General features: G+C 38.8%; 1 protein-coding gene across 1 annotated transcript; it reads left to right on the top strand.

Annotated features, from left to right (window-relative positions):
* The first annotated feature begins 4,171 nt into the window (after positions 1-4,171).
* On the top strand, positions 4,172-12,950 carry cpxm1a (carboxypeptidase X (M14 family), member 1a). Its single transcript, XM_010768362.1, has 13 exons — positions 4,172-4,511; positions 5,382-5,491; positions 6,033-6,172; positions 6,333-6,417; positions 7,594-7,744; positions 8,355-8,443; positions 8,602-8,725; positions 9,864-10,060; positions 10,704-10,883; positions 11,040-11,334; positions 11,427-11,566; positions 11,642-11,744; positions 12,025-12,950. The coding sequence occupies exons 1-13, from the start codon at positions 4,178-4,180 to the stop codon at positions 12,345-12,347; spliced, it is 2,271 nt and encodes a 756-aa protein (XP_010766664.1). The 5' UTR covers positions 4,172-4,177; the 3' UTR covers positions 12,348-12,950.
* The last annotated feature ends 377 nt before the right edge of the window (positions 12,951-13,327 follow it).

Here is a 13,327-nt window from a genome sequence, read left to right as displayed (position 1 = left end):
GTTCAACCATAAAACTGATGAATAATACTTTTATGTTCAGTTTTGCAGGAGGTATATTTGTAAAAACATCTGAAATCCTGTTGGTTTGTTTTTAACCTTTATTTATCCAGATTGGTCCCATTGAGATCATAGATCTCTTTTCAAGGGAGACCTGCAGCAATTAGGTGCCATATGAAACATAAAACAATAGAGGATATCATACAACATATTTACAAGCTATATTTACATACTTATCAACATTTACAAATACCCATAGTTTCAAAGAGCATTTCACTTAGACTTGCTGAAATCCTTCATAAATATCTTTAAATTGCTAGTTTGTGCAATAAACATGTGCATGTGAATGTGATGCAGAATCTAAAGGGTAAAAGTTAAAACTTCATAAGGCACTGTTTGACTTCCCTGAAGCAAACAGGCCGATACTAGCTATACTCACTCCTTAAGCGTCACATTTAAGCCTTTAATCAACAATAGAGACGTGAAGTAGTAATCTTATGAATTCAAACATAATATTCACAACGCTTTTAAGTAGCTAGTGTGTATACAATGACAGTATTTCACTTACTTTGCACGGTGGTACTCATCACAGCCGAACAGCCATATGCTAGCTAGCTGCTGTTGGTTAGCTTCCACAGCGACCAACAGCATGTTTTTCTTTCATAGCAGCATCACACGTAACATATTATAATATTTTTCTATATCTTCTGCTTCTAAAATATAGCTAGAAACAGCCGGCATGTAAACATTTAATTGAAATATCTGAAATTCAACGATAAATGGATGAGTATAGAGACTTCAAATGCAATGTTATGATTCCGCTCGCTTGCGTGGCCACTTCCCGTGTATACGTCATAGCGAAAGTAACCAATGAGGTACAGGTATCCTTGATCTCAAAATAAAAGTCGAGTTTTACTACTACTACTACAACTACTACTACTACTACTACTACTACTACTACTACTACTACTACTACTACTACTACTAGCTACTACCTACTACTAACTAACTACTAACTACTTTCTTAATGATTTCATGTATGGCCTTGATGACTTATTATGACTTAGATCTGCTCCTCTGTTATTGCCTGATATTAGCTAGGCATGGCATCTGGTGTCAGTATTTTTCTTATAAAAGATCTGCCCTTTCAGCCCCACACCCTCTCGATAAAATATACCAAGCTCTCTATAATCTTTATGTTTAAAACCAACAGTAAAAATCAGTTTCTGTCAAGATTTACACTTCATGGCCGACACATCTGGCTATGAAGAACAGATGTTATCATTGTAATCTCTTAGTAAAACAGATGACTAATATGCATTTCCCGACTGCGTGGGTGAGTCTACAAAAAAGGGGGTTTATCATGCAGTGTTGTTATCTACTGATTACAACAGAGATTTATCACTTTAAAAAAGTCCCTTGTTTCCACTTTGGCTTTTAAACTTCGCTATGAAATAGAAACAACCAATTGAGTTTATCATTAAATAATGGCTTGAGCAAAGGATTGATTTCTCTCTTGCAAATCTAAAATACTGTATCCTCCCAAAACCCCTGATACAGTCTTTGCTAAATATGTTCTGACTTGTTACTCTGACATAAACAAACTGAGTAAGGGCATAAGTGTGCATCATTATAACATGTCAACAGTATGTTTATTGCGGTCACATGTTTGAATATTCATTACATTACATATCATTAATGTATCATGTATTTTGTTTTTGCTGTGTTTGTAAAATGTAATTTTCTTAAATGTTTTATGTGAGGGACTGCGGATGGAAATTAGCTCAAAGCTAAATCTGGCACTGTTACGCTCGACACATTTGAATGTTTTAAGTGTTCATTACTGTGCATTGTCCCTGCTAAATAAACGATTAAATTAAAATAATTAAGCTCACACTTTTATCCAAAGCAACTAAAACACGCCTACAGGAGCAATTTGGGGCTAAGCATCTTGCCCAAGGACACTTAAACATGTTAACTGCAGGGGCTATAGGAATCTAACCACTAACCCCCTGATTGGAAGATGTATTTACACTCATTCATGAGCCCTATGCATTGCCTCAACCTGTCACACTTGACCTAAACTGAACTAAGATTTTTTTTAAACACAAGTATTTCCCTTTGAGATTTAGAAACCCTGTAACAACCGAGCAGCATAAAACAGTTTCACATGAAAGAGGAATACACAGACTTGAAGCTAAACAGCAAGAAGTTAATGAAACAAACAACATTCAGACACACATCAACTTACATAAAACGTTGAAATAGGCAGCATTCAGTAAGACAGATGCAATTTGTAATCAGTCCTGGATCCTGCTTTATAATCTTGAATGCTTAAAAAGGGATTTTATTTAAGATGTATCTGTTACAATTCCATTCACTGTTTATCATATTTTGTATTATTTCTAATATTTTTTGTTATGTATGCACCATGACATCAAGTCAAATTCCTCGTACGTGTAAACCTACATGTTTCTGGTTCTGACTGTTCACTGTTTTAAAAAATGTTTAAAACCCTAGGCTCATCCAACAATTCAGCCTGAAGTAAACTTACATACAAAGAAATTAAAAAGAGCAAGTGGCACAATTGTGCAAGTAAAGTGCTAAAATAAGTAATCTATATATGTAAAATGTAAAGAGATAAAACACAATGTAAAATTATATACTGTAAGGCATCATAACATATGTTTATTGTAAAACGACAGGTATAGTAACTGATTTTTAGTGAGTTAATGGCAGTGGATACATTCAGAGTTGTGCAGGAGAGAGTCATCAGAGAGCCTGAAGGCTGGAAACACCCAGACAGCCTCACTGTATGGACTGTCTGTGTCTGCATGCATGCACACCATCTGGGAACATGTCACATGCAGCTCACATAGTAAACTTGTTTCTCCTCATGCTATCTTGCATTCTTTTTGTGATTCATTTCACCAAATGCTGACAGCTGAGTGAGTAAAGCATGACAGTACGACTTAAATATAACACAGATGTGAGGGTTTGTTGACAGTCTGAAAATATGGCGTTTGGTGATGGGTTTCCTGTGTGTGTACTTCTACAGCTGTTATAAATATCAGTCTGTTTTTATAGTCTGATAGATAGAAAACAGAGTGATAAAGATGACCCAACAACAACTGAGGATTTATGCTGTTTATCGGACGATTCATGTCTCAGCTGCTTTTTATTCGATATGACACAATAATACTTTTTGGGTCATATGAGGTCTGAAACATTTCTTGCATCACAGCAGCTCCATTTGCATCATTAACCAAGACAAATATTTAAGACAAGAAATAAACTTTTAACAAAGACTCTTGAAAGTACATTTTGTTCTTCATGAACTCATTCGTATTTAGTCTAAGGCTTGACTGCTGCACAAGAGTGCTTCAGTATAGTTGGACCCTGTGTGTCCTCATTTTTATCTATCCGATGATAAGAAATATTGAGCGCTGTTCGGGACATGGTTGGAGTGAGAGACTAAATATTTTGCCTCAATATATCAAACTGTTGTTAAACGGTTGGGCTATACTTCTTATTGGTAGAGCAGAGCTTTTAGAGCGAGGAAAAACGTCCAAATGTTGTCTGGTGTTGAGCTTTGTGGTCTCTTTAACGCTTTAGGGATCTTAGGGATTTGGGAAAAAGAGTGGATGTACGAAAATATAAGGGACTATCTGGGCGAATTTGTCCCTTATTGTGTAAATTGATTTGTAGGAACTATAATGTTGACGCCTGTAAAGGTGGAGCTTATTTGAACTTTTGTATTTACTTTAACTGCTGGGTAACTTTTTAATTCATTTATCTGAATGTGCCTCTGAAATTTAGCAGGGTATAAAGCAGCTATAAATGCAAATACTCAAGTACATTACAAGTACCTCAGAATTGTACTTCAGTACAGTACTTGATTACATCTTATAACATCCTTTTCATAAAACAGAAAATTCAATACAAGATGTTCATGTAGTAGTTAAATCACTGACTCAGCGGTGTACACCAGCGTTAAGCAAACTGTAATATTCCCAAGTATTTCTTTAAATCCCATTTTCACTGGACTTTTGGGAGGCAGGAAGGGAGGGAGGGTGGGTGAGGGGAGGTGGGATTGAGGGGGAGGGCTGTGTGCAAAGAGTCTGGCTCTTTGTCATCTTCCACATAAACTTTTTTTTTTTTCCCCCACTCACTCTGCAGCATGCAGCTCACAGAGAGGAAAATGGAAAAGTCATTGTGCACGTTGGCTGCAGTTATTTTTCTGGGAGGATTTTTTGACGCAGCCCAGCTGACAGATGATACAACAACTGAGGTTCATTTATTGTTAAACAGCACAAGTACAGCTGCGTCTGTCACTGTGCAGCTGCAGCATCACAGCACAGCCAAAACGACTCCAACAGCAGCACAGAAGTTACACACCACCGCTGTAACAAAAAAAAAGCTGCACAGAAAAAACATCATCCGGGACAGTGAGGAGGAAAACAACGGAGAAAAGAAACATGCAAGCAAGACAGACGAGAAGAAAAAACAACTGGGTATGAACAAGTTTAGTTTTAATTTTTGTGTAGAGTTGTTAGAAGCCAATTCATTAATTAATGATGCCTTCAGGGACCCCCTGAATTTGTGGCTTTCCTTTACTCAACTTTTGCATTTTGAGAATAAACATTGCTTTATATCATGTTGTTACTGTAATGCTTCAGAGTAACACAGGTTTTTTTTAAAACTTTGTTTACATACTTTTTATTGTTGCTCATCAATCATATTTAGATCCTTTACCAATTTTCCGGAGCATAAATGTGCCGTTTACAAATTGCTTGTTTTTTCCGAATCAAAAACCACAATAGGTTCAGTTTACCATCACGGAAGAATACAGTAAATATTCACTTCTGAGAAACAGAAGCTTTTGTAATAAATGACTGCAAGTCTTTGATAAAAGCCCAATACATATGAATTGATTTGTCATGTAAACTTCCTAAACTAGACATCTGTATACTGCTCCTTTAAATTTAATGATGCTCCATCAAATCGTCCCTTGACCTAAAGAGAACTCGCATAGCTCTTCCCTTCTACCAATACTCGTGGTGTTTGGGATTTATGAGGCTCCTTGAGCCATGAAATGTGCTGCAGCTGTAGCTCTGCTGGACTTTTAGCTTTCCTGCCCCGGCTTTGTCTCAAATTACATTCAAACCCTCCACGGGATTCACTTATCTGCAGTTTCCTTTGCAGAAGGGGCCTCCAAAAACTCCCAAAAACCCAGGATGACTTATACATATTTCTCATAACATCCAGTAATTACATCTGCAGTGTGCTTGCTTACTCAGAGAAACCAGAGGAGAGTTTTTAACCCTTCAGAAGCTTCTTAAAGATCTGCAACTCCACAAGACTGTATCTCCTTTTCTTTGCAGACTGTCCTCCTCTTGGCCTAGAGTCTCTGCGTGTCGATGACAGCCAGATCCGGGCTTCTTCCTCCCAGAGGTCGGGTCTGGGTCCTCACAGGGGGAGGCTGAACATCCAGGTGGGTCTGCATATGGATCACACAAAGTACATACAGCTGCTTCTTACAGCAAGACAAAGCACAACAGGAAACAGGATGTTGTAAAGTGAGATTAGAGAGCAGGAGATTATACATTTCCCTTTCTGCTGCGGTGTTGAAGTGACATTTTTGTTTATTTAGAAAAACCCTGTGTAGTTCCCACATTATGTTTTGAATACAAAGATGCACAAATGATCAGCTCAAATTATTAGTAACCTTCTCTTTCACTTAAAATGATCATGTTTAACAACTGCTGCTCATTTCAGAAACTAACAGTCTATAAAATAAAGCAGATCTCCCTCAATCTGTCACTTTATTCCCCACTGCTTTTATTGCCAAATAAAATGTAGATACTAAAACTCCAGTGAGTTTCTTGGAAATTAAATTAAACAATCTGTAAATCACAGAGCCAGCCGTCTGAAAGCAATCATCAGGGTCAACACAAAACTATTCTGCATTGCTTGATAAAGAGGCTTAATGTATTCTGGAGGAGACTGTTTGAAAAGTCACCGTGTGTTTTCAGTCTGGCATTGCGGACGGAGACCTGTACGATGGAGCCTGGTGTGCGGAGTATAAGGACCAGAACCAGTGGCTGGAGGTGGACGCCATCTACCTCACACTGTTCACTGGAGTCATCCTGCAGGGAAAGAATTCCATCTGGAGGTCAGGTAGCATCAGAATTAAAATCAATAGTCTTCCGAAATGAAATAAAAAAACTGCTGCAAAAAGAAACAAAAGAAGATTTGTTACAGAAGACACACCACAATGTTCTTCCACTGCACAAGTCTGTGTATTAACAATACACGTTTTGTCTTTGTTGCAGTTGGGACTGGGTGCACACCTACAAAGTGCAGCTGAGTAATGACTCTGTGACCTGGAAAACCTGCATGAACGGCACTGAAGAGGCGGTAAGAAACATGGAGGGTTACCGAGGGACAGGCCCAGGGGACCAAGGGGTCTACGACCACAAAAAAGACGGAAAACAGATGCAAAACTCTTATGAAGACCTTCAAAAATAGAAACATGTCAATTGAAAAGATACAGAACAACTAAAATGGATACAAAACAGTTACAAGGAAAGGCAAAACAACTTAAAAAAGATTCAAATCAAACCCGAAAAAATATTCACAAAGACATGCAAAAAAGACAAAGTACAAGTACAGTTTGTGGATAGGAACTTTTCCCCCCTCTAATTTCACTCTGACCAGTGAAGCTTGTTCTAATGGAAAACAGATTTGGAATTTGTGGCAAAGTGAAATATCTACCAACAAAACAGACAACTGCTCTTACAATAGAAAAAATAACTCAAGATGAAAACACAAAGAGTAGCCTACAGGAAGTATCTCAACTGTGGATGGCATAATAACAGTTGACTATAAAATAAATATTTAAAATACTTTTTCTAATCTTTCTAAGATGAATAGTGTTTGCTTTTTATTGATTCATTCAAAACGTGTATTCCAACTAAAATACACTTTGTTTAAGGCTGCAACATGCAGTTTGGACCTCCTGTACCTAGTTTGCAGGTTTTTATTGACTTCTGATCGTTTTCCATGGGGTTAAAAGTCACACAAGACATTTTTTGAAGACAAATTTCAAACCGAGAGAAATGTGTAATTTTTGTTATTTCCTGTCAAGGCCTTGAATCGCATGCGTCAGTAATTGTTTTTTGTGATTTCAAATTCAGGTTTTAGCCACATGTTTAGGTCTACTATGTGCTTTTTTGGTTTTGATTGTCCAGAAATCGGATGTCTAAATCTTCAAACATTTGGACAAGATGTTGAGCTAATGTTAGCCTTTAGCGTGTCAGCCGGGAACACATAGATGTTTTACATAAAGCTGCTTTATTTAGTGTTTTATCAGATTTACTCACCATGGTCTGTTTGTTTTAAGGGGGGACTTCTGTGGATGATTCAGCTCACCATCAAAATATTTAACGAATAAGTGTATTCATTATAATCTGGAGAAGTTGACTGCGTGTACAAATTCCGATGCTATCTTTTGTTATTGTTTTGATTGAGAACCCCCTAGTGGCAGAACAGTATTGTGCGTTTAACTTCATGTCATCGTCTCTTTTTGTTCAGATATTTGAAGGGAACCAGAACGCATGGGTCCCGGTGCTCGGTGTGCTTCCTGTTCCCACGGTTGCCCGTTTTATCCGCATTAACCCGCAGACCTGGTACATCAACGGAACCGTGTGCCTGCGGGCGGAGATCCTCGGCTGCCGGGTGCATGGTGGGTGAAACTCGGCATACAAACAGTGAAGGAATGTAACTAATTACATCTACTTAATTACTTTACTGACAATTAACGTAGTAGGGACATTGAACCATTTGCAGCACATTTACCTAAAGTTTTGAATCTAGGACTTTTTGCCTACTGGTAGTGCAGTTTGACAGCAGTGTTTTTTGTGCTTTTAGAGAATCTTAATTTGCTTCCACAATTGGTTACATATCATTTTGAGTATCTTTGCAGTAATTTGTTGTCTCTTTGTTTTAGTTATTTTCCTGTGTCTTTGCAGTAATTTTTTTTCTCTTGAAGTAATTTCCTGTGTCTTTGCAGTCAATATTTGTCTCTTTGTAGTCATCTTGCATCTCTTTGTAAAAACATGTTTATCTCTGTAGTTGTTTTGCATGTGTTTGTAGTTGCTTTGTGACATTTTCTAGTCATTTTGTGTATTTTTGCAGTTGTTTCGTGTCCCTCCGTAGTGGTTTTGTGTGTCTTTTAGTCATGTTGTGTCCATTTGAGTTTTTTTTGTCTCTTTGCAGTCATTTTCTGTCTCTAACAGTTTTGTGTGTGCTTGAATCAACAAAAGGAAGTAAATTTGCTCTTTCTTTCCTCTTAGATCCAGATGATATCTACTCATCGGAGCAGGATTTAGGATCAAAAGACCCTCTGGACTTCAGACATCACAACTACAATGAGATGAGGAAGGTCAGGATGTGAATAAATCTACAGGGCCACACATGCACAATGAGTAACTGTGGTTTCTCTAAAGTTAATGCAGGATATTTTTACTCTTAAAATAGTGCAGATTATTGCACAGTTTGGATTGAACTCTATCAATCTTCTTCCGAATCTGTTTTTTTAAGCTCATGAAGTCTGTAACGAAGGAGTGCCCGGACATCACGCGGATCTACACCATCGGGAAGAGCTACACCGGACTCAAACTGTACGCCATGGAGATCTCAGACAACCCTGGAAAACATGAACTAGGTGAGAGCAATACAGCTCTTCTTTAGATGTGAACGAAGTACCTATGTTCTCGCATACAAAACAAACCAGGAATTTATGAAATGATAGCTTAAACTGCCTTGAATGATATATTAGTACAGCTGAAGCAATAAGTCTACAAACAACCAACAGCACAAAAGGGTAAACATCCGCCAGATCTCGAAAAAGGAGAAAGCAGCAAAGCAGCACCATGAGTTCAAAACACAAATGTCTGAAGTTTTTGGACCAGAGTTCATCATGTTTCTCGGGTTACTCTGAGTTTAGCTGCTCAGGGCCCGGTTCAACTTCCTGCAGTGTTTACACAGACTTCTCTGCAGCAGCACACAGGGAGGCGTCTCATATAAACAACTGATAATGGCTTGAAATGAGAGACAAGACACATTTTCTTTGTGATGTTGTCTGCAAATGCAGGACCATAAAAAAGGAGTTTCCAACATTTATCAAAATGGCTTTCTCTTTGGGTTATTTAGAAACACAGTTAGACCCATTTATGTCTATTTTAGTGGTAAGATTGAAGCAGTTCAAGAGTAGATGCCATATAGTAGTGGTTGCATCATCTGAAAGCTGGTAGGCTACAGATTTATCTGAGATTGAGCTCAGCAATGAGTGTCACATTTTATACTGCTAAATCTGCATAGGCACCCATTCATATTTGATAGTTTGCATGTAGAAAATGAAAATGCAAGTATATAATTATCATACTAATGCTCTATTATGTCTCATAAATTGCATTAATTACATCTTTTACTTTAGTAGAACGTGTGAGTACTTAGTAAAACTGGTGGTTTTATAGTTAAATCCCTGCTGCCAGACACAAGAACCAGAGGGGCAGTCTTGATTTTTTGTGTCATTGTATGAAGAGCAGATTATTGGTGTTTTGGAGTTTTATTTAAAGGAATGTTTTCCATCACATCTATCCAATGAACACATGATTATTGGCAAAGTGCTGTTGCCTTAAACAAAACAATATTCAATGATTTCCTGATGTGCCTCTGGGCTTTAACTTTAACCGAACTGAATAAGATCCAAATCTCAAGTTTAGTGCGAACTGACCCGGACACATTCCTCCACACGTTCTGCTCTGCATGTAAAACAACTCTCTTGATTTCCCTCTTGGCAGGCGAGCCGGAGTTTCGCTACGTGGCCGGGATGCACGGGAACGAGGCTCTGGGCCGAGAGCTCGTCCTCAACCTCATGCAGTATTTGTGCAAGGAATACAAGAAGGGCAACCAGCGCGTCGTCCGGCTGGTGACCGACACTCGGATCCACCTGCTGCCCTCCATGAACCCCGACGGATACGAGGAAGCTTATAAGAAGGTGGGCGAACTTCATCCCATTGAATCTTGGTCAATTGAGAGATTTTGGGCTGGTTTGTGTCCTTAACATGTATTCAGGGAAATTGATAGAAAATCTCCAAAATACACATTTAGGTGTTTATTTTACTTCCTCTGTGTATCTCTAGATTTCTTATAAATTCACAAAAATCTAGCTTTAAGTGAAAACTCTACACACAACCAGAAAGGGAAGTTTTATTCTGATATATTTTAGTTAACTGTTTACCGTATTTCCCTCTAGTGTGTACAAATAAATACATACATTTGAAAAAGGTTTTCTTAAAATGTGTAGCACCTTACTTTCCAGTTTCATTCCTTACTATATTCGGAAGGTTTTTATAGAGGTTATTCTTCATGCATATTATTTATAGAACATTATATTACTAAAAACATGAAAAATCAGTTTTATTATTGCAAATGTGCCCATATTTGTTAATAATAAAAGAATGCATCATTTGCATATCCAAACTGAAATTGTGTAAAATGTGTAATACAACAAATTAGTGTCTTTAATGTTTGTGGTAAACTGGGAAAGTTCTGTGATGATATATTTTAGTTAAAATGTTTACCCTTATCTGTAAAAAATGATTTTATTTTTCAGTTTCTAACCGACTTTTCTGCTGCAGGGCTCTGAGCTGGCGGGATGGGCTGAGGGACGATACAGTTTTGAAGGAATCGACTTGAATTCTAACTTTCCGGACCTGAACACCATCATGTGGGACGCCGAGGAGGTGGCCACCGATAAGTCTAAAGTGTCCAACCACTACATCCCCATCCCAGAGTACTACACTCAGGAGGACGCCATGGTAAGCAAATCAGCCCTTGCACCTTTATTTCCAACACTATGCAATTTTTTAACAGTCATTTTATTTGTAAATGTATATCACTTGGAAACATTGATTTATAAATTGTTTTTATTTATTATCTTATTAAGTCAAGTTTGATATGTTAATCCCCCCCAGGTTTCACCAGAGACGCGTGCGGTCATCAGCTGGATGCAGGATATTCCCTTCGTGCTCAGTGCTAACCTTCATGGGGGGGAGCTGGTGGTCTCGTATCCCTTTGACTGCACCGTGGGCTGGGCCCCCCAGGAGGACACCCCCACGGCCGACAACGCTTTCTTCCGCTGGCTGGCCACCGTGTACGCCTCCACTAACCTGGTGATGGCCAACCCCAACCGACGCCTCTGCCACTACGAGGACTTCCAGGTGCACAACAACATCATCAATGGGGGGGCCTGGCACACCGTCCCTGGGAGTGAGTCTTTGAGTGAAGACATTCTTTTAAACCTGTTGTTTTGGCTGAAATGTCTCACATGCACATTGTTTACTTGCATGTCTTTCCTGCAGGTATGAATGATTTCAGTTACATGCACACAAACTGCTTCGAGGTGACGGTGGAGTTGTCTTGTGATAAGTATCCTCACGTCAGCGAGCTTCCCATCGAGTGGGAGAACAACAAAGAGTCTCTGTTGGTGTACATGGAGCAGGTCAGTCTGTGCAAAGAAAAAAACAACAAAAAACATTCATTTAAATCCAGCATTTTAAATTGTCGTATGTCTTAGATTCACAGAGGCATCAAGGGTGTCGTAAGGGATAAAATGACCAAACAAGGAATATCAGATGCTGTGATAAAGGTGGAGGACCACGACCATGATATACGATCAGGTCAGACACTCCGTTTTATATTTTATATTTAATATGACATTTGACCTCACAACTGTAATTCACTCTACTGAATATACAATACCGCTAGATCAAAACGTTGTTGCTAAACTCCTCTGCATAATAAACCTCGCTGCTCTTCTGCTTTTAATTAAGAAATATTGTATTTTTTAACGATAAAAAACCTAGTTACAGCCCTATTTTAAATGCGATAAAAGTGACCAAATCAACCACAAAAAGCTAATTTCCAGGAACATAACATTCTTTGTTTTTATTTCCTCAGCTGCTGACGGGGACTACTGGCGTCTGCTGAACCCAGGAGAGTACAAGGTGGTGGTCTGGGCCGAGGGTTACTTCCCCTCAATGCGTCGGTGCCATGTTGGCATGGAGCCACGTGCCACCATCTGTGACTTCACCCTCACCAAAACGCCCCTCCAGAGACTGAAAGAGATCCGGGCCAAGGGGTTGAAGATCCCACAGGACTTCCTCCAGCTGCGTCTCCGGGCCCTGAGGCTCCGCAAGCTGCGCGCCACCACCAAGGTCCTCAACCAGCGCAGGGTGGGCCAGAGGACGCTGCAGAAGGAGAGGAAGGCTCGGGGGGCGTGATGGGGGAGAGTCAAGAGGCAGAAGGGAGACAGGGAGAGGGGCCAAAGAAAAGCCCCGGATATGAGCTCAAGAAGTTCAAAAGGAGAAAACTGACCTCTGGAAAAAGGGACTTGTTCCCACTAGGAAGGACAAGATTAAAGGGTCCGTTCATCCAATTCACAAAGTATATTTATTTCTGAATAGCCCCAGTGATTTTAAAGCATACAGTATTATATTGTGAACTATCTGCCTCTGATATTGATAAGTGCTCATCATTGCTTTAAAATATCAACCCAATTGCACCCAAAGACTATATTTAGTATTATTGATAAATAAATATAGAACAAATCTTCATACAAGAGAGGCAGTTTAAAGTGCTTTAAAAAATAAGAATTCAACAATTTAAACAAGGGTGAAAGAAATAAAGAGATACTATGCTAAATTAGATAAATGAAATTAAAACCGAGACCATTAATTATTAGATTAATTAAAGAATAAGTAAAGAACATATTGAGGATGGGCTGATGGGCAGGAGAAGATCAGCTCAGAAAATTCAAACAGGCCTCTTGAAAAAGGTACTTGTTCCTACTAAAGTGGACACTATTGAAGGGTTAGAACTCCCGATAGACAACCTGATTTTCTGCATAGGCCCATGTCGTTTATGTCGTAAAACATTTGCCTTTGCCGCCAAATATTTGACTGTACTGACTCTTTAGGGCTGATTAAGACAGGATCCTAGTTTTTTTACAAAACATGGACAAGGTCTGTACTTTAAAAAAAAGATTGACAAAGATTTTGTGCATCTTCACGTTAAAAACAGCCTTCACTGAATGTTAAAGTTTAATTTACCTTTTGTTTTTATTCCTATGAACTGTTTGAGTAGACATAGCAGTTGCTGTAGTGATGTTGACGACTGAGTTGAGGATTTAAGTGTCAGCTGGTCTGATATTTGACATGTTTTTTCGAAATATGTGTCTTTTTTGTTTTGATTGACCATAATA

Source organism: Notothenia coriiceps, unplaced genomic scaffold, assembly GCF_000735185.1.
Source record: "Notothenia coriiceps isolate Sejong01 unplaced genomic scaffold, NC01 NC01_scaffold00000120, whole genome shotgun sequence".
Lineage (NCBI taxonomy): Eukaryota > Metazoa > Chordata > Actinopteri > Perciformes > Nototheniidae > Notothenia > Notothenia coriiceps.
The sequence above is the reverse complement of the archived record's forward strand: the minus strand, read 5'-3'. Positions and strand labels throughout refer to the sequence as shown.